This window comes from Chelmon rostratus, chromosome 17, assembly GCF_017976325.1.
Source record: "Chelmon rostratus isolate fCheRos1 chromosome 17, fCheRos1.pri, whole genome shotgun sequence".
NCBI classification, from domain to species: Eukaryota; Metazoa; Chordata; class Actinopteri; order Chaetodontiformes; family Chaetodontidae; genus Chelmon; species Chelmon rostratus.
Window position 1 is genome coordinate 6722580 of NC_055674.1, and position 21753 is coordinate 6744332.

A 21753-nucleotide genomic window follows, 5' to 3' on the forward strand; every position below is an offset into this window, starting at 1 on the left:
TACAGTTAAGGTTTGTTTAATTTTAAAACACAGCATTCAAGCTCAATATAACCACAGGTTTCACATGTACACATTTTAGAGATTGCAAAATGTTTAAAGTAAAAAAAAAAACCTTACATCTACAGTGATTTTTTCCAGAAAACAACTCAATGAAAATTTTAAATCTATTGTATTCACATTAATGAAGCAACACATAGTGCTTGCTACACATTCCAAAATGAAAAAAAAAAAAAAAGCTACAAGCAAATCAAATAGAAAACTTTAAAAATGTGAAATAAGCCTTTTAAGGAATACAAAAATGAAATCTCAATTTTCAGCCACCTTTTTTCTTCATTTTGTAAATGTTTATAATCTGTACAACAGCCTTGCATTACAAACAACAAAGAGAATATGACTACTACCCAAAAACAGAAAGATTGCATCAGTGTAATAATGTTTTACAGAGCATAAATGATTGAAAAAGTCAGGCTCATTTTCTCATTTAACTGCACAGGCAACCAGGAGCCGCAACGTTACAAACTGGCCTCAAGTAAAGACATTGAAAAAGATATTCAGATAGTAAAACAGGTGTGCTTGACTTGTTGGCACAGTCTCAAAAAAAAAAATCACCTCTTGTACTGGTCAAAATGCACATCTAAGAGAAGCAAAAAGTACAAACATTTCACTCCACGTTTGAAGGATCATCATGCTTCAACAGGAAAGTCTGATTTCTTTTCACAATTTCCAGATTGGAGGAAGAGTTATCACAATCCCTTCACGGCATCCGCTCACTCGTATCTACCTTTGTTATAAATGCTAAAACACATTTGTGAGACACTGTATTGCCGATGCATAAAGTTTCTCTATAGAAACTGCGATATGCATATTTTCACATACATTTGCATTAAGATTTTTGTTGGGATCATCAGTGAGAGGAATTTCTAACTCTATACCGCTGCATTTGGTGGACAAGATCAGAGTGAAGGAGGCGTGCGTGTGTGTGTGTGTGTGTGTGTGTGTGTGTTTGGGGGGCAATTCAGGCAAATTATGTAAAAAGTCTGGTGTTTTGTTGCCGAGGATATCACACACAACTCAGTCCTCCTCTGCTTCACCATCGTCATCAAAGGGCTGTATAAAAAAAAAAGTTTCTGCTTCCAGTAGTATAAAAACCTCTCGTCTTTTTTTTTTTTTCATTCCGCTGTGACTCTTCTTGTCAAACATCTGCACTTTCCATCATGCAGCTCATCTCTGTCCTCATCAAACCCTCTGAGAGCATGTGCCAGAGTCAAGTTCACAGCTTCACAAATTACAGTCACTGCTGCGGAATAGTGGCTCATCAATGTATTAAAAAATGCCACAGGAAATAAAAGTGTCCCTAGAAGAGAAAAAAAAAACATTTCATTTTCAGGCCTGTAAGACGTGCAATACTGCAAGAAAACTGGTCCCAGACATCAGATTTAACACAAAAAGCAAAAATAAGTCAATGTGCATGTGTAATATACAGTACGGCAACATTAACTGGAGAATAACGCAAATCTGACTGGTTGACTCCACAAGCAGACAGAAAACCTGAAGAAATAGCATGTTGCACTGTGAAATCTATCTATTCTACACCAATTTGACCTATGCTGAGTGTGAGGAATAACGTCCGCGCTTCAGGTGGGAATGAAACAGCTGATTTCTCTCATATTTATGTGTAAGGCATTTCTCTTACTCTCCCACAGCAATGAGGGATGGCAGTACAGTAAATAAACAAAATAAAATCAACGAAACAACAACCAGTAGTTATCAGTGTTAGTCTATGAGCACTTCCAGAGTCCTCAACACTGCAATGCCTTGTTAGGTGGGACACTGTACATGTCACGATGCATTCATGCGCAGAGAAATTTAAAAAACAAAATAAAAATAATTAAATTGGAGTGTAAAAGTCAGTCCAGGCTCCATCACGTCAGAGTTTCAGATGAGCTCCCAGCACCAATGGCTCTTGAAATAATAAACCCCAGTCAAGGATTGTGGAAACCGGAGAAAAAGCAAGTCCTGACTAATAAGATAAGACTGATGATCTGCAGGATTCCTTAAAAGTTTGGCTTCAACTGACCAGCAAAAGCACATTTGGTTTTCCACTTGAAGTCAAGACGTCGAGAAGGTGGAGGAAAGCAGAGGGAGCGTATGAGAAAGAACGACTGACTGGCTGGAGGAATAATTGGATGGCCGTCAGTGCCGCAGGCCGGATCAGTCCAGTGTGTCGTCTATTGCGCAGGAGAGCTGTTGGGATCTGGTCGGCTGTTGGCCAGGTACTTGGCCCGCATGCTGGAGGTGTACTGAGGAGAGAGACAGAAAATAGCACAGAGAGGAAAACATGAATCATGATCTCACTCTTTATAGCAAAATGAACTCATCACATGTACTACAAAAGGGTAAAAAAACGAACGCACTTCGCTGTAGGATTCTCTCATTATTAACTGACTGAAATTGAAAGACGCAGCTTTTTCAAGGCGGGAAAAAAAATGTATCTGATCAAACAGCAAACAGATTCAAAGGCACAGAGCTTTGATGAGTAAGAATAAAAACGTTCTGGTAAATTAAACATCAAAAGCAGCAGCAGAGGAACATAAAAATACAGATTGGACATGCACAACGAAGCACTTACAGGACACAGTTCACCAGTTCAGAGAAAATCCTACAGATTACCTTCCAAACTAGTTACTCCTGAGTGCTGGAATCTAAAGGGACTGCAAATGAGTCAAATGCAGGACAAACATCACAGAAACAGCTACAGAGGACGAGGACATCAGAGTACAAGGAACTGTGTTAATATTCACCAGTTTTTATCGTTTGCTGTTAACCCTCGTTGCACAGCAGCATGGCCAGTCATTCATATACATTTAGGATGCACCCATGCATTTCCAACACAGGCGATGCAAGCAAAAAAAGGCTGCATTTCAAACTCATATGGAGACACTAAGTTGATCTGGCTGTTTTTCCAAGTCTTTTCAGGAACATGGTATATATTCGTATGTTGTGATCACCCTTCTGAGCCACTTGATGTGAAAGCTGGGAATCGGCACCAATTTGGGTTCAATGAAAAACACGACTTACCTTGAATGTTAGAGAAAAAAACCCATCATTACACATTTGCTCTCCTACACGCTTGTTTTTAACAGTTTATAGTTGAATAGTGCAGAATATGTGTTGGTGTGAGTTTACAGACTCTTGATTTTGAGATAATAAAACACTGACCAAACAAAGCAGGCTAATTTTATAGCCACCAAATACAGTGGCAGACACCTACTTGTTGCATTAAACTGCATACATGTACGAAAAAGAGGCCCCTTCAAGCGGTACTTTCCCTGTGTTACACACCTAATAACAGAATCCCAAATGCAGGGGTGAAATACTTTACTCTTAAGAGAGAGTTTACCCTCAAACCCAAGAATCAAGACCAAGCAGATCCACATTATCAGTGACACATCTTAGCGGCTTCTTAATGTGACATGTCATCTACTCAGAGGTGGCAGTGAGCCCCAGGGCAGCGCTACAGCCTCACATGTTCCCAATATATCTGTGGTACGTGGGGGAAGGGGAACATGCAGCCCAGGGCCACAGGAAACAAACATCAGGTGAGACACCAGGTGGGACACTTAGCAAGAGTCAGGACAGAGGGGGAGTGGGGGGAGGGGGTCCAGCAGCCCTAGTGGGACCTGAATAGAGCGTGAGTAGCGCTGGGAGTTTGGGAGGTGGTACGGAGGAGGAACAGGCCAGCAGGTGGAGGAGGCGGGCATGTTTTGTACCTGTTAGCATAGCAGATGAGGTTACCAAAACGATCTTGAACTCTCCGAAGGCTTTAACTGCCAGCTGTGACCGCTGTTACTGTCCGCGGCAGTCAAATACAACTGTATGGGTTCGTAGAAAAAACAAAAAACGACAAGAAGAGAGTATAGAGAAGATACACAAAGCAGCGTCTAGGTCCAGGCAGACACACAGACACCAGGGAGGGGAGGATCTCTGGTAGAGGTTCAGGCCAGGGGGGCAGGAGGGAATGATTGAGGTTTGACCCTAAAACATGTATAACTTGTTCCTCTGCAAGTCGCAATTTCAAAGAAAACTCTTGCATGCCATAAAGTCTTTGCTACAGTAGGATCTTTACTGGACAGAAAGCAAAGAATCCAACACACCATCACCTGTACTCATTTTTTGACCCTTTAGAGGCTCTCACCTGTGAAAAAGCAAACTATCTGAGGACATCAGCAACACTTCCCAGCAAGCAAACAAATAAGCTCTTCAAATCTAAAAACAAATGTGACACTTAGCTCTTTTTCCCAGGTGAAAGTCTGTTATATAGCTGACTGGTGCCGTTTGTAAGAACTTTGCATGATGAAGGTCTGAGGATTAACTGTTATCAATACAGTGAGAACAGGTGATGGACAGTGCAGGATTCATTGTTTTCTATCCATTACATGAAGTAAAAAGACAGAAAATGCTGCCATATAAGACAAACGTCAGGTGATAGTTTCACACTTTACTGATGCATGCAGCGAAATTTATACTGTCTTTGCATAAAAAAGGTCAAGTACAGTGCTGCTGGAGCTGGAAGTGACTGAGTGTGTGTTTTGCAGCAGGGATGCTCACAGAAACAACAGCCCTGTATGAAGAAAACTGGGTCCCCACATGCCTAATTCCAACACTAATGTTTGATCATACTATCGTGGTGCTATATGCTGTTTAAAGCATGCCATCATATCAAAGTGGCATCATAATGTTCATCCATGTGTGTTTCTGTGGCTCCTGTATGCTTTTCTTATGGAGGTACAGTGATATTCAGCAGAGAACAGGGTTCTTTCCCAGGGAACCAACAAGCTTTTGAGGAAACAGAGGAACTAAACCTGCGTTTCAACCAGAAGACTAAATTTAGCTCCCGTAGAATAGTTCCAGGCGTAACAAAACAGTCCCTGCACTGTGCTTTCTGATGGTTCAGGAGATACTGAGGCTGATTGTCACTGATTGGTCAAACACAGACACTGCAGCTCCTTTAACTTGTATGGTGCTTCATTCTCAAAACAAGGAAGTACTGAGTGCTGCTAGTATCAACATTAGGACGAGGGACAGACATTTCTTGATGTTCATTAATGTTGAAAACAAAGTTTGGCTTTGAGAGAAAGAGGAAGAGAGAATGAGAGACAGGATGCTGCAGTCGAAAGAGCTACAGAGCAGCGATGAGGAAAAAAGTGTGTGGAGGAGAGTAATAAAATAAATTGCTGATGGTTTCATTGCAGTTATGTTCTATAACAGGGATAAATAGGCATCAAATATTCAGCATGTCGCCTACTGTGGAGACAGACGCTCTGGAGTTTTCAGCCTCCTATTCCTTCTCTGCATTTCTGCTTTTGATTCATTCATTACATCAAATTCAAACATTAAAAATTCACACCACAGTAAACACAAAGGACAACAGGATGACTGTGTGACAAATGTGTGTGACAAAACACTGTCACAGATTTTTTTAAATCTGTCATTAGCTTAATTTGGCAAATCTTCATGGTTCTTTAGATGAGGTGGAATCACAGGCAGGAAGAAGCAAAGCTCCTGGTTTAGTCCCTGAGTTTAATTCCTCTGGTTCCAATAGTTCCTGGGACATTCTGGTCAAACAGCGCTAATGGTCAGCTCCCTCAAAAAAAGCTGCTGAATGACCCAGAGGTGTTCCTGCAGTTCTCATGTGTTCACAGGAAATGCAACACTTACCGAGGGGGGAGGAGACTCTCGTCCTATCAGAGGCGTGTTTTCACAGCGAGAGTTCTGAAAGTTGGCGTTCTGAGCCCTGTTGAATTAAACACACGGTGAGATCAAACACAACCAGCCAAGAAGTGCATGTACCCCGACAAACTACCTTAAAAGTATGAAGCAATATTCCGTATACATGAAACTCTCCTCGTCAGTTTTTAGCATACCAAGGCCTTACGATACAGAGCCAAAAACGGGGGGATCCCCTCCCCCAGTCTCCCTAACACTGAGCTTCACGAGGAAGAGAGCTTTGGGTTTCACAGGCATCACAGCTGGAGAGCAACAGCTGCATTTGCTGGCCACTGCATGACTTTCTGCAGGAGAGCTCAGCTCCTCTCTGGGGACATAAAAACTGGCTGCTGAGCACATGGGGTGTCTAATATCAGCCACGCTGCACAGCCCAAGCTTGGTTGTGAAAATAAATTATCTACCACTTGTGCATTTCACTGAGTGTGGCTTTCTATTCAAATTCACTGTAGTTTGAAGTACTTACATGTACTCAGTGACAGGTGCATTGCTGACGGTGTGGGCTGCAGCAGGGATGGAGGTCTCGCTGCCGTAGCTGCTGCCACAGCTGTAAAGGCTGGGCATGTGGACCCGGTACAGGTTATCATGGTTTTGCCTTCCCCCGTGACTCAGAGACTCATCCTCACTGTCCTCGTCGCTCCTGCAAAACATTGCACGACACTGTAAAACCACCTCCACCACCAGAGGGACCCCCTGTCCTGTCTGACTGATGACAAAGGAGCATAGAAGCGCCACGTGGTCACGTTTTTGTGTTTATTCTCGGTCACATTTCGATTCAATTTCGTCACTGCCTGAGGGAGAGAAAACTAGATGAATTCTGTGATGTGTGAAGCAAAGAGGACGCACTTTTCCACTGGCCTTAATGGGACTGAACAAAGATAGTATAAACAGCCTCATGCAATTGGTTCAGTTCCTGCAGGAAAATTGGCGATAAATGTATTTGTTCACAGTGTCAAATAAAAGCAGCAGTCTACTTCTGCAGAAATAATTTGATTCCACTTGATTGTTTTCAAACAATAAAGCTCCGCAGCGAATGTGAGATGATAATAATGAACTGAACATGGGCTGTCACAACAGAGCAACAATGACACGACATCATGGAGCCTGGCTCCCTCTAGTGTTCATCCCACATGCTTTTTCCTGCATTTCTGATCCATGAGCTCACAGAAGTTCATTCAATTAAGCTTACAAGACATTGAATTACCTCAGTATGCAAATCAGAGAAAAGAGTGAGTCACTAATTAATCAATTAACAACACTATTACTACTTTAGAAAAGCTAATCTTGAATATCATCGTAAACCTTCATATAATTCCGGATGGGGTGAAAAAAAAATTTCACCAATAGAAGAGAACAAGCTTAACATGGACCACTAAGGAAAGCATGCTGGTAGCGTGTAAGCCTTTGCTTTATAACGGGAAGCTCCAGCTGAGATCAAACTGATAAACATGCCCCCCAATGGTTAAGAGGGATCAGTTAATTATGTGGTGCAGCCGAGCTGACGGCTGTGCCTGGGAAACCACTTTCCCCGTAGCCATCCTGCAAACCTTATCTGCTGCTGATAGGACAAAGAAATCAGAATAATTTCGCCCCTCAGCTGCAGAAAAAGACACCAGCACTGGCGGTGATAGAGTCAGGCCAACTCGGCACAATTAGGGGGGATAACGGGAAGCAATCTATTTGAGGAAGCAGCTGGAGCCTTCTGGACATGTCCCAGTGGTAAACAGTCAGTCTTTGAACAGCAAACAAACACAAGTTTTACACAAAAATAATCGTGTTTCCCTATCAGTGAAGATTTATCCTGAACTACTTTGTCTGCTTCATTCTCATGCCGTGTAAAAACAAGTGCCGTAGATGCTATAAAACCATAATTAATTGATAGGCTTATCCTCTTAAATTATTTCTCACTGTATACACAGTCCTGCGCACTGCAACCCAGCCTGAAAGCTTTCACACTGGTTCCTATGTGGTTGCGAGCTGAGAGGCATATAGGTGGATGTCCCACCTCTTGGCCTGCCAGGTGTGAGGCACGCTGCAAACGATGGAGCTGAACATGAGAGCAGTGACGAAGGAGAAGAGCACGAGGTAGATGAGGCCTTCCAGTCCGTCGTAACACAGCCCCGTCATGGCCTGGACATAGTCCTATAAAAAGAGGAGAGACCATATTTATTTAAACAGGAACAACCAGATCAGAATTTACATTCAGACATCTAAAGCAATTCAATAAACTTATTTTCTAAGGAGGTAAGGCAGTAAAAGTGTAGAGTAGCTGTTTTTAAATGTACTGTACAAATGTAGATTCTAAGAAGGTCGTTAAAATGCATCTGCTATGATTTCTCATTTAAACTAGGTCAAACCAATGAGCTCATGGTTGGCAAACTGGAAGGAAGGCAGTGCATTTTTACTCTGGTCTAAAATGAAGCACTGTGCTCCACAATATCATGACTGAGAATCTCCATTGTGCATGCACTGCACAGCCGAAACACATTTCATATTCGACTGAAGATACTCTCATTTTCACGAAATAATAAGCTTTGGCGCGGTAACAGGGTAGATGTTTAAGAGAGAAGGCAGAGCAGAAAGCAGAGAGAAAGTGCTACACTTGCACGTGTGCACTTTGGAAGCCACTGAGGGCCGATCCTCCAAGGCGATGCGATAGCCAAGTACTTGTCATTCAGGCAGCTTCATAAATGGTACACAGCCAGCATCAATTGGACAAGAACTCGGATACAGGAAGGCAAATGTTATTTATGGTGACAGGTGTAGTCAGCTGCACAAGCATAAAAGAGGGGTTTGCTTTATACAACTAAGCTGCACTACAACGATGTCACAACAAATCAATCGCCGGGCCCCTTTTTCATCAGACACGGAGCAACTCTACAGTAACAATGTCTCTGTAAGTCTCCTCCCTGCTCACCATGTGCAGGCTGCGGCAGTCCACCAGGGCGGTGAGCTGATGCAGACTGATCTCAGTTGTGTTCAGTATCCCCTGGATCTCTTCCAAACTTCCCTGGAAATGAACGAGGAATAAGAACAAAAAATTTGTGATGTTGAAACAGGCTTAACTTGAAGTCCAACTTAAGCACCTGGGTATGCTTCCATGCCTCGACCAAACATAACAAAGCCATTTCAAAACAAAATGAATTCTGATTATTCTCATTGTCTGCATTATAAAATGCAACTAAGTGGTAGTTTCCTGCCTTTAAATGGCGTAAAAAAAATATGAACAAGGACGATGCAGGTGAAAAGTAAACCGCAATTTTGAGATTAATTCACTGATTATCCATTCCATGCACATTTGACAAGGACATGTCTTTCATCAATATACAAGAGTACACAGCAGCTCCAGCTGAAAAAGCAGATTTTAATGTATGATACATTTTAATGGACTGTTTCCCGTCTTCCTCCAGTTCTCATTACAGCTCCAGCGGAAAATACGTCTGATTGCCTGATAAAAACATTTCCACAACCTCAGCACATTTCTCTGCGTGGGCATGTGAAGTGAGATATGCCTCTCTCTATTCCCAGTGTCAGCTCTCATTTGTGCCTCTGTCAACACAGTGTAAGGACCAGCGCTGGACAATACCCCCGTGTTGTATTGACAAGGGCTAGTGAAAGCCTAATGCAGCTAAATGGACATAATGCAGGTCCCAGGTGGGCCGTCAGCAGATCTTTATGTGGACAGGTGCACTTCACTTCTCTGCAGGGTGGTCGTTCGGTCCCATTCACTGGGATATTTGGTCATCACAAATGGTACAATAGTACAGGACAGCCTGTGGCCTGGAGATTGGGGGAGGGGGGGTTCATGGTAACTGCTAACCTGCAATGTGGCATTTCTAGTGAAGAGGGTGTCGATAGGGATAGAAACATACCTTAGTTTGTTTATACTCTCTGGTGGCAGAGCGCAACAGTTCAGTCACGTCATCCTGCATTTCCACTAATGCTTTGTGGCTCCCGGAAAGCTTCTGAAATAAAGAGTGAATACTGTAGCAGCCCAGCACATCACAAAAGTATTTCCATTTTTTTAATCATCACTATGGGCCTTCAGTTGTCGTCTAGTGGAAGCATGCTGACGGCTTATAGATGTGAGCTGAAAGGCTTGCATACTTTATATAGAGCTTCCTTTTCTCTATAGTCATACTAACAATAGAAGCCTGGACTTCAGCAGCACTCAAAAGTTTTCATTTATTCATGTGGTTTGCGAGATAAAACGTAGGTAGTCGATGAAAGCAAGCTATAGATTTAGCGTTAAAAAAAAATAAAGATTCTGCTTCTCTAAGCTTCTAACACACATCTCTTGATGCCAGCGCACGCTATCAGTACGGACAAACAGGAAAAGCTGCTCTGCATCAGTTTTCCTGCTGGCAGAATGGGAAGTATTGTACTGTTGCATGAAAAAAAGGTCCTTCTTTGAGGCAATGGGAGTGACTCAATATGCCCACTGGAATTCTTACCAATTACAAGGTCATACATTACACAGAGAATACATCTATAATTCATTGCCCAAATTTGAGGATTATCAACAAAACATTAATGTTGTACTAGTAAACTCCCAGCCAGACAGCTTATGAGTAATCATCTGCGGGGTAAATGGTTTCATTTGCCATGTTAAAAACTCAATCATGCATTAATTTAGTAATATATGCAACAAACCTGCTGGAAGGGGTTGCTTTGTTCCAAACTGCAACTAAGGTAGTACTGCAGGATATCTGTGAATAAAAGGACAGCAGGAACAGAACAGAATGTGTTAGCAGAGCCGCATAAATTCATATGTTGGGCTGCAACTGGTGCATTTATTTTCAATACTCTGAAGTCGATATGATATTGATAGTGATATCAAATATGACAAATACCTAAAATTGGCTAAATTGATTATTGACTGAGTAGCTGTTTGAGCTCTATTCACATGAAAGACGGCCACCAAAACAACAGCCACACGGAAACGTGAAACACAATTTCAGAGCTGAAACACTCGACTAATCGATGAGCTGAGTTGAAGTCCTTTTTGCAAGCAAAAATGCCCCAAAATGTTTGTTTACAGCTTCTTCATTTCTCTATCTTGCGGGACAGTAAACTCAATATGTTTCAGAGACAGACTGATAAATCAGCCAAGCAGATGTATCGGCCAGTATTAGCTTATTACAGATATATCCGTATCGGTGGATATTGTATGTTGGCCAATAAGTAAGAAGATATTGCAGTACAAAAACGCGTTTGGCTCGGTTACATTTACATGGTTTGTCTACCAGAGAGCAGTGACAGGTTGATTTTCACACTCTAAAATGGTCTCAATTTAAAAAAATAAAAAAATACTGTTCATGTTCACTGCTCATTTGTTTATGTTCTGTGTTCATGTAATCAGATTCTTTTAAATGCCCAAATATATTGGTCAGTCTATAATATATTTTGGGTTTTTGGACTGCTGGCTAGACGAAACATGACATTGAAGACCTCGTGTTGGGCTTTAAGGAATTGTTAACATTGTTTTCAGGCCTTTTGCCTTTTTTTTCTTATTAATCTGACAGGAAAGCTGAAAAGAGACAGGAAACAGGAAAAGGAGGAGAAAGCAGGGATGACATGCAGCAAAAGGCCACTCTAGTAGAGTCCAACATTTGACTGACCGAACTATTAATCGATAAGTTGAGAAAATACTAGATAATGAAAACAAATGCGAGTTGCGGGCTTCCACAACTTGACTCCTTGGTGAGAGCTTTGGACGTACTGCTGTAGTTAAATACTGCAATCAAAATCTAACTTTTATTCATAGTCCACTCTATCTATTTAGCAACAGCTGCTCATTCAGATATGACTAAAGAAAATGTATTTATGTCTCTTGAATCTGGTATCTCTTATTTCACGCTGCATTGTGCCTTCTCTTCCCGGAGTCACTGTTTCAGTCAACACAGTTTTGTTCCACCAATAGCCGAGTAACAGACTGATGCAGAGACATTTTATTTTCTGTCTTTTTGTGTTCCCTGTTGCTCTGTAAGGGCTTGACTAGTTCTGCAACTGTGCACCCGCTGAGCTAATCCTCAGCTCTGAGGTGAAATGTTCCAAAAGAGTAAAGTTCACACATGCAGTAAATTGGAAAAATGAATGTGTTTTTCCCCTGACACAGCAATACTTAGGCAACAACAGAACAAGCAGCCAGTGAGAAGCTTAAGTATAACCCTTCTTACTGCACAAAGAGCGGTTACACCATCTCTGGAGTTATTGTTAAATTACAACATGACCTAACTTGCATTCTGTTCGCAGTGCACCATGAAACTAAGCAGATTGTAATGAAAGATTTGGACTTTGCTATTACAGCCCAGTCCAGATACTTCTTCCAACTCACAGCAGTGAGTAGGAGTCGATGAGAAATCCTGGGTGACTTAATAGCCACTGCAATGGCCACAAATACATGCTGTGAGAACGCCACCACCAACCTAACACAAGGTGTAAGTGACGTCCACGCTCACTGCTGTGTCAGGAGCTTGTCTCCCACACAGTAGAGCAAACTCATGAGGAGGATTTCCGGCACATATCCAGCAAGCTTCTGTCACACATACACCCACACACATCAGGAAGAGCAGATGTCCTCACAGGGCTGGGTTCAGTTCTTGTGCCAATCAGTGTCATCTGTGCTGACACACTGTCTGTGCTACCAACATACAGTGGGAACAAAACCCCAACAATACCACTTAATTATGGCTCACAATGACCAAACAAATCTTCAATTCTAACATTACTTTTGCCACTGTTCCATGTCCAAATTTGAATTTGCTCTGTTCATCACTCAGTGAAACCTCAGAGTAAAACTTCAGTTACAATGACTTGGACATGTCCAGCGTATTGTTCTGTTTTACAACCAGAATGATTATCACGGAGCTGCGGCTTTGGGCCACGGTCACAAGATACGCAGCTTGTTTATTGGACAGAGATTTGGCAGCACATTATGGCACCAGGTGAAAAAGTTTGGCAGGATAAGGGAGTCAAAACAAATCTGGTTCCAGTCCCTGGAGTGTCAGTCAGGTTATTCTCTGAGTATCTTGTTGTCAAGCTGTTTGTTTTCTAAGCATAAGGAACTGCTAGCTACCAGATGCCAACCTAACTGAAGAAGCTAATTTAAGCTGCAAATGCTAGCATGTCTGGCTAATAAGCTTACGGTACTATCCACAGTAGAAACCAAGTGTTAATTCAACATGCATAAGTGCAATATGACAAATTTCAACATGTACAAGTGCAACATGACAAATTTCACAGATTAACTCTCACTCTCTGTTTGGATTAACACCATGTGTTGTGACATAATTGTGCAATGAAGAGGAAAAATAACGATGGTTGTTGAAATGATGCATGTTCAAGAAAATATAACAGCTATCCGGGGAAGGAAAGCAATAAATTCACTAGAGTAATAACACACTTTGTCATATCCAGAAATTTGTCTGGTGCAATTTCAGGAAGGCGTGGGCCATAAAGGGAAAATATACAACAACTGAGAAAGATGTTCTCTTCCCGAGGCTGGCATCTCTAGGGAAAGGGAAGCTAAATGTGTTGGCAAACCTGTTGGGGTTCATGTATAGTACATGAACGCTTTCCATTAATTCCCATTAAATATTAGCATAATTGCGATAATCTGAATTCAACTTCTTTCAATGGCTGAATAGTTACCATGTTACAGGGGAAAACTAGAATTACCAAGTTGCAGCTTACATCTGTGTCCAGACATGTATAATATTTGTAGTGAAGACTTTGAAGGAATTTAATAAACCTGCTTTCTTCACTTAGAGACTATTTTTACAGAGGAACACAGAGGACTCATAGAGAGCTTCATCACATGGTGCAACAACAATCACCTGAAGCTCAAAACCAACGAGCTTGTGGTGAACTACAATGACTCAAATATGGATGTTGCTGCAAAGGAGCTATGAATTCTAAAACATGGATGCTTCACACACACTTTCAACCTGGCAGCACAGAAGGTCTGTACAATCAGCACAGTTTCAAGGTGGACAATCAAGATTAGTGTCACCAATTCAGTGTCTGACCGAATGTGAAATATGGTCACAATCTGCCGTTCTGTTCCTGAGTTACGGTGTTGGCCAGAAAATACAGTAGTTTTTGCAGAATTTATGATGTCACAATGAAGAACTTTTGCCCTTTTTGGATATTTAATTTAGTCATAATTAACATGAATATTTGAGTTATGAAATGTGCTTTCTGTGGTCACAGTGACATATGATCACCAATTTCAAATCAGTTCAACCTTGAGAACAACTGAGCATTTGTGCCAAATTTGAAGAAATTCCCTGAAGGCGTTCCTGAGATATCGCCTTCATGAGAATGGGACTGACGGATGGACTGGCAACCCGAACACAGAATGCCTCCAACCATGGCTGTTGCCAGCATGGAGGCATAAAAATAGAACTGAAACCCCCATACTGCATGAATTAGCCCCGAGACAAATTATAGCTTCATGGCTGCAGCACAATACAGTTTAGTGCACAGAGTAAGTTGGTGCCCATGGTTCAGATGAAATCCCAACATGTACAGCAGATGTCATGCCATGACTAACCAAAAGCTTGGTTTGTGTATTCAGCAATCACTATATTTTAAAGAAGAAGGCAAAAAAGATTAAATGTATAGATGATGTTGGAAATAAAAGCACATCAAGCAGGCAGAAAGTCCTCTGTGTCTTTATTTCTGAGCACCGGCTTTTCTCTTTTTTTGTAGAGACTGACAACGGATGCAGGAAATGCATGGTGTTTCTGATCCTCTTCTCCACTGCTCTTATCTCCCTCATACACTTGCTTCACAGACACACAATAATTTTTTCCCTTACACGCATCCCATCACGGGACAGATTGGGCAATTCCCAAAAGAGACACGTTAGAGAGGCTTCTGCACTGCTAAAAAACGGCAACCCATCGCCCTCTTGACCCTGCTGCAGATGTGACAGTCATTTTTAGAGGCTTTTTCATGGTCCGCTAACAAGAGCAAGCCCCTATCTTTGGAACAATGTCGCATCACTGCTGCACAATAATCACAGTATTGAGACCAGGAAGGGGGAGGAGATCAATTCAGGCTGACGTGTCCTCCAGTTTGAGATGACTAATATTCACCATTTTAAAGAGCTGTCTGAGCTTTAGTACCATATGAATGGTACCTGGTGTATGTGATTCATACCTTGATTGATGAGTCCATACTGGCTGGCCACTTTGGTGACATATGTATCAGGTGCAACACAGAAGTCACTGGAGGTCTAGAAAAACGAGAAATGAAAGACTTAAAAATGAAGAAGCATAGCTGTAGTGACATTTTCATTGCAAACTTAGAACACAGGTGTCAGATGACTTCAATGACACCCTAGATGCAAATAAATGACTGCAGCTTTAAAACACTTTCTCAGTGGGACTGGCTGACAGTGAATCATCACACAAGTGAAATCAAGCATCAGTTAAGCAGGGGTTGTCTTCTGTAAGGCAGCCAAATTATCTGCTTTACTGTTCAGCTAACAAGTGCTGCAAAATTATGGCTACGATGCTAATCCCAATTGACCCTTTGCTTAATCCCTCCTCTGAATAACAATTGTCCAATCATGGCTTAGTAACTGTAACTAGGCATCAGCAGGCCTGTCAAGCTTCACATTTTTCTACATGTTGATGTGATGTGTGTGAGGCTCTAAGAAGGTGATACTTGATTTCTACCAGTTTGACACATCCACTGTTCGTAGGTATGTAAATCTGTGAGCCAAGATGCAACGATATGAGAATTTAGAGTCTTTATTTGTTTTGGGGTAGTTCACACACCAACAGCTCCATCCAAATTTATGTTAGACATCAAAGCATTTCCCAAACTCATTGTTTGTTCCTCATATCCTGACATCCTTCTCTCTTGTAAAAGTTTCAAAATGCGAGCAATATAGCATGACTCTAACCACTGTACTGTCCAAGTATGTGTTTCTTCTATAGTAAGCATCCTGACAATTCAATGGTTGCATTAGAACAAATAACATTTTAATTAGCCTACATTTTTGATGTTCTTTTAGCTTTATATCATGTACGGCGCTAACAAGTTCTTGTGTCAAATGTGAGCACGAGTCATTGTTTTTTGCTGACAAAATCCATAGTCGTCGGCTGGAAATGAGAAGCCTGCTTTTGTTTACTTCTGTGAGGAATTAAAGACACAGCGTTTGAAAAATTACTGCAAATTTCAATGCTAACTTTGCCAACGTTATCACTGTAACCTATTATGTGAAGCGTGAGAATGGAGTAACAGTAACTAAGGAGTGTGGGACTTTGCTAACTGTCAGTTATTTGGCTTGTGATCACAGGTCTCACTACCATAAATCTTAAGGATTTCTGGGAAACGCTGTAATTGTAATGCAACCAAATACAACAATTCTGTATGAATACAGCATTTATGAAGCACATACTTCTCATCATGACTAATATAGGGGTTAAAAACCCTGAATATTCTAATTAAAGCCCCTTCCACTCAAACGTGTGTTTTGCTTACTGTTACTGAACTTGGATTTTTGAGCTTCACCATGCAGAAAGGTGTGAGTGAACAGTTTGACACTAGAGTTCTGTTTTTACACTCAACTGTTAAAAAGGGAAAGTTTCTCTGTGCTCACCTTAAATCTGAGTTTAAGACATGTGACAATGACAATGATTTGTGACATCCAAGCTAATTTGGATCCAAGGAAGGACCACTGTACAATTCAGTAAAGGAGGTGACATCTTGCATCCAGCAGTTAAACTTCTGAGATGAACAATATTTTCATATTTATAGACTCTGTTTTATTCATTGAGCAGGAAAAGAGGAGGAGATGGCATTTTAAGGATTTTAACAAAGCTTGGACTTTTTTGGGGAGAAAAACACAAATTATTATTCAAAGCACAATATTTTTATATGTCAAGAGGGGATCTTTAAGTTGTATATATTGCCTTGCATTACATCATACAGGTGTTGAGAAATAAAATGCCCCTACAAAGGCCAAATTCTGCAGTCACTGGCTGCACACACGGAAATCGCGTTATCCAATTATACATAATGAACTGTACAGCCCCACCTGGAAAACAGGATCATGCTCTGATGGAGACACTTACCGCAGAGACGGCCAACTCGAGCCCCAGGGAGAGCCAGCTGATTACCAGAGCCACTACACCGAACAAGCACACCCTGGGGAGAGTGAGAGAAGGTTCAAGTACCCTTAACCTGCAGTGTTAAAGCAACACTATTCATATGTACAACAACAATCTATACGGTGCAGAGGGAGATATGTTAAAGCTAGTTAAGTTGGTCCTTTCGTATGTGTCAAGCCTGCTCATATATCACATTGGACCACTTTTCTTTTGTAACCAAAACACTGATCTCAACTCTAAACACTGTGTTGAAATTGTGCACATTTGGGTTGCACAGAGAGAAAGAGCACTGCAATACTGCAATCTGCACAAATGAATTGTGTGATTACATATTTGGCATAGTGGTACTTTTTGCCATTATCTTGCATTAAAGGAAAAAAAAGGACTAAGTGGTTTAAATGACATGATGACTTAGTGTGAATATCAGTTCCTTTGGCAGACCATTGCATTTACTGCATTATTTTCAGTGCCTATAAAATGCAAACAGCCTTTTAATTGCTGCTCCATTTAATATAAACAGTAACCAAAAATCTGTGTCATTAGGGTATCAGGGCGTGATGCTTATGCTAAATGAGTTTTGACTGTGCTGAAATTTTATGGAGCATGAATTCATCCTGACTAAACTGTAATGACAAGGTGGCCCTGATCAGTTGAAGGCTTCATGTACAGAAACTGCCTCTCATTCTGCGACAACAGCTAAAATAATTTCCCAGAGCAGAATCATTCTCCCTGAAGTGCATGAACTCGTGATGAGACTCACCCTATAAGCGTTCCCTTGGAGTTGCGAATGAGGCCAAACAGCACCAGAAGGCAGATGAGGACATCGAACAGTAGCAGGCCTATGTAGCCCAGCCACCTGGGAAGACAAATGTCATTAACAAATGGCCAAGAGCAGCACAGCATACTATCTCCCAATGAAAAAAGAGCTCCATCGTTAGAGCAAGCACAATAATTAATTCAACATAAAGAAAGAAAAATCATATTCTATAAACAATTAACCAGTCAAATATGTCTAAAAGAATTTCTTTTAGTTTTGCTTCTTGTTTTTATAACATAACAAGAATTTGTATTTACAGTGTGTATCTCATATCATTTCTGCTGAATTCATATTATTCTGTACCACTCCATGAACAACAAATTGAGCCACTTGGTAAGACACTTGCATATTTATAGTTTTAGACACATGTAAGCAAACTGAATACAGCCCAGGTGGATAACAACAACTCTTCAATACTTTCTACCAAACTGGGAAACTCAATGCAGGGTTGAGATTCTTGGTAAGTCAGCTGCCTAATGATATGCTGAACAGGACTCCTTCCTTGTTGTCTGTGCTCGCATCTGCTTCCGACTTCAGATTCACTCTGACATTTTCCTTCAAAAACATCTCCAACCAGAGTGGCCTCAGCCAACGCCATCTCACCAGGGAAGAGATTGAGTAACTTTTAACTTTTCAACAATATACGAACTCAGAGATGAGCGACAGCGAAGTCTTCACAAGGCAGTGAATTACTGAAGGAGTGTGTGTCTGCATTGAAAGTAGAGTAAAAAGAGGTAGCACATGAATCGTGGTCTGCTGTTGTCTGCGATGCTGACACACTTCTCAAGACTGCTGCTGCTGCCACTCCTTTCTCTGCAGCATCAGACAGGAGCTGAGCATAATTGTATTTATTATTCTGTATAGCACTCTTTCTTTAAATGACTGCATGATTACAGTCTTACCTGTACCAGTCATACAGCTCAATCTTGACGGCCAGTTCCTCCAGGGAGATGTTGGTGTTGTCCCAGAAGGGAATCTCCACCATCTGCCTGACCAGCTCGTCCAGCTGGCCCCGCAGCTTTTGGACGATGGACAGGTAGTCCGCATGCTGCGCATACTGGCCCTCAAGCTGTTGCAGATTGTCGTCTACTGTCTGGTTCAATGAGGATGTGCCGTCATATACCTAGACCCGGCACAGGGACAAACAAGGTCATAATGGAGCTGAGAGAAGAAATAGGGATTCACTACACAGGTCTTGTGGTAGAGGAAACCAGGAATGTTCATAGCAGAAGGGCGATGAATTATTTAACATGTTGGTATAATTTGTGCTCTCAGTCTTACCAGCTTCTGCACCCCAGTGATTGTGCGGTTAGCATGGCGCAGGGAATACGTCAGACGATTCACTCCATCACAAGTCTCGCCGTTCCCATAGAAACCGACAGCAATGCCAGCGCTGACGGGAGACAAAAGGAAGGGAGGGGAGACAGGGTGGTGAGGAGGAGGGATTAGCTTAAAAAGACACAGAGAGGAGACAGAGAAGAGAGCGAGCGCGGGGGATAGTGAGGCAGGGAGAGAGGCGTGTGAACTCTACATTAACCCTGTCGGTTCAGACCCCAGTCAACAGGCTCCTTTCAGCTCCAGCAGAAAGACTCCATACAGAACCATGGAAACACAGAGGAATGGACCAGCTATGTCCCAAACCCCACACTATGGCTGACAAAGGCTGTACTGAGGCAGGAGATCAGCTCCCATTTGCACAGACAGGACTCAAGTTGCAGAAAAACAGTTCTGGGAAACAGTTTGTATATGTGCATCAACAACAAAAAAAACATTTTCACAATATTTTAAAATGTTGTCACAATTTAAGTGTGTGCACTTCAAAATCACTTTTGAAGGATGTTGCTTTGTACGTTTTCTACATTTCAGTGACATAAATACACTCCCTTTCTGTCTTCTCAGAACCAATTTAAAGTGAGAACCGATATCTCTTCCTGTGCCGCAGCTGTTGGTCTTCTTGCTAACCTGCATCCTATGCCAGTTTGGATTTGATCAAACATGATGATGATAAGCGAATCACTCCAAGCTAAGTCCGACCAAGTCTAACAGAGTTCAGCCAGCAGCACTCAGTGAATCAATGGGCTTTCTCTCTTCCTGGAGGGCTGCTAATCTCTTCCTCTCACAGTCTGCAGTGTGAAAACGGTGAACAGGGGCAGAGTCACAGCAAAAACAAAACAACCTCCCTGCTGTGATGTGAACCTGTGGAAACTCTGTACTACCCTTTCAATATTGGAGGAAACAGCACTTATATTAAAAGTGAATACAGAGTGAAGATAAACGATAAAATAATCTCAATATCTTTAACAGTGGTGCAGCGTTTTGGGCAACGATGCCGAGCACGGACTCTGTCGAAGAACAAAAGCAAAACAAAACAAAGCCCAGATACGATGTATGATCTCAACAACTCGTTTTTTCTGCTTTAACTAAAAGACATTTGTGCGTGCGCGGATACAAGCGCACACAGATACAATGATTGTAATGCAGTTCTTGTACTCATCAGGTCCCCCAGCGCTTTGTACTACTCTGAATCAACCGGGATGGCTCTCCAGTGGCCCATTAACAGGAGGAGGAAAACAGGAAACAAATGCAGTGTTCAAGGATAGAAAGCATGTCCAGATGGTACAGTTCTCACACTATCTACTTCAACAGTAATAAAACATAAAATTGAAGCCAATGTACACTGTACTCCTATAGTCTTTGTGCTTCAAATGTTCACACATGCAAATATAAATTTCCCTCAGCACTGCCGTACAGTCCCAACAAGACTGTGAATTTTTGAATATGCAGTTTCTTTAAAGAATTACAAAGAAGCTTATAACTTACTTATAAACTTGTGTAATCTTTGTTTTGTCTTTGTGTAATCTAGTGTTTGTTGGCAATGTATCTGGAATACTGATGGGATTTAGACAACTGTCTAAATGTGAATATTTACTGAATTTGTGCATATTATTGTGATTACAAAACTGCATGTTCCCAATGTTATTGTTGGCTGGTCTGATGTCTTCAGGATACAGAGAAGAAGCCTGTTTCAAACTAGTTCTTGCCTCTCTCTGAATCTACAGCCTTTGTGTGCAGTGCTGACGGCATAATTTACATATTTAACAAAGATTGGTCAGTTGTTGCCTGATGTCCTGCTTCTTCCGGTATATTTGTATATGGGTATGTAAATGCAAAGTAGCTAACATCAGCAATACAACTGGTGAATGCTACTCTGATCCTGTGTTTATACTCACCTGCAGACAAGTGTTGCAATGATGACACACCAGGCTGTGCAGCAGCAGTCAGCGTTGGGCTGCTCCTCATTTTTGCTCCGCCGGCAGCACAGAAAAATGGAATAGAATAACAGGAATAGAAGGTCCAGGGCCAGACAGGCAAGCGCCACACCTCCCAGTAACAGGATGGACTGGTGGACAGAGGGATGGGGTTATGGAAACCTCATAGCTGATACAACTTTTACATCAATAACAGAGTGGATAATGGGCCTCCAAAGTGTCCCACAGAGACAGACACCACACAGTATACTTTAAGAACAGCACTGAGCTTAAAATGTATTACCTTCTTAATTGCAGGATATATTCCATTACTATTTTGTTCATCTGGGAGCATACAAAGCTCTAATAAATTCATTATACTCTTTGCTACACCAGAGCTTACAATTGTCTTCATCCTTGTCCTAAATGGAGCTGAAGCAAAGTTTTGTGTATAAGTGGGTTGAGCACGCGCTATAATCAGGAGACAACTCTCTAAAATAAGATGTTCCATCTTTCTCTGTGATTTGAAAAGAAAAGGTTGCTTTTGATTTTGATGAAGTATATAACAGCCTGTTCTTTTATACACAATACATTTGGTACTAATTGTTGACAGATGAAAAACAATCACAAAGCCCTCTCTCTTCAGTGATTTAGCACTAAAATATCAGAACAGATGAAAAATGGAAAGCTAAACAAAAAACAAAAAACTAAACAAGACCAGCTGGTAATATCTTGCGCATATTACAACTATGGACATTATGGACTGTCAGAATTT

The 21753-nt window shown here is 41.5% G+C and overlaps 1 protein-coding gene across 3 annotated transcripts in view; it reads right to left on the reverse strand.

Annotated features, from left to right (window-relative positions):
• The window catches only part of ttyh3a (tweety family member 3a), a 24889-nt gene continuing 3136 nt past the window's right edge, over positions 1 to 21753 (reverse strand). For 2 of the 3 annotated variants that reach the window (XM_041956172.1, XM_041956171.1), the window contains exons 3-15: positions 20961 to 21130; positions 19012 to 19123; positions 18633 to 18853; positions 17674 to 17769; positions 16878 to 16950; positions 14953 to 15028; positions 10438 to 10493; positions 9657 to 9749; positions 8702 to 8794; positions 7790 to 7926; positions 6251 to 6424; positions 5719 to 5794; positions 1 to 2300 (exon numbers count right to left, since the gene is read on the reverse strand). In XM_041956172.1, the coding sequence (XP_041812106.1) occupies positions 2229 to 2300; positions 5719 to 5794; positions 6251 to 6424; positions 7790 to 7926; positions 8702 to 8794; positions 9657 to 9749; positions 10438 to 10493; positions 14953 to 15028; positions 16878 to 16950; positions 17674 to 17769; positions 18633 to 18853; positions 19012 to 19123; positions 20961 to 21130 (1449 nt within the window). In that variant the 3' untranslated portion in view covers positions 1 to 2228. The remainder of the gene's footprint in view (positions 2301 to 5718; positions 5795 to 6250; positions 6425 to 7789; positions 7927 to 8701; positions 8795 to 9656; positions 9750 to 10437; positions 10494 to 14952; positions 15029 to 16877; positions 16951 to 17673; positions 17770 to 18632; positions 18854 to 19011; positions 19124 to 20960; positions 21131 to 21753) is intronic. The other variant, XR_006007571.1, reaches the window with a different exon arrangement.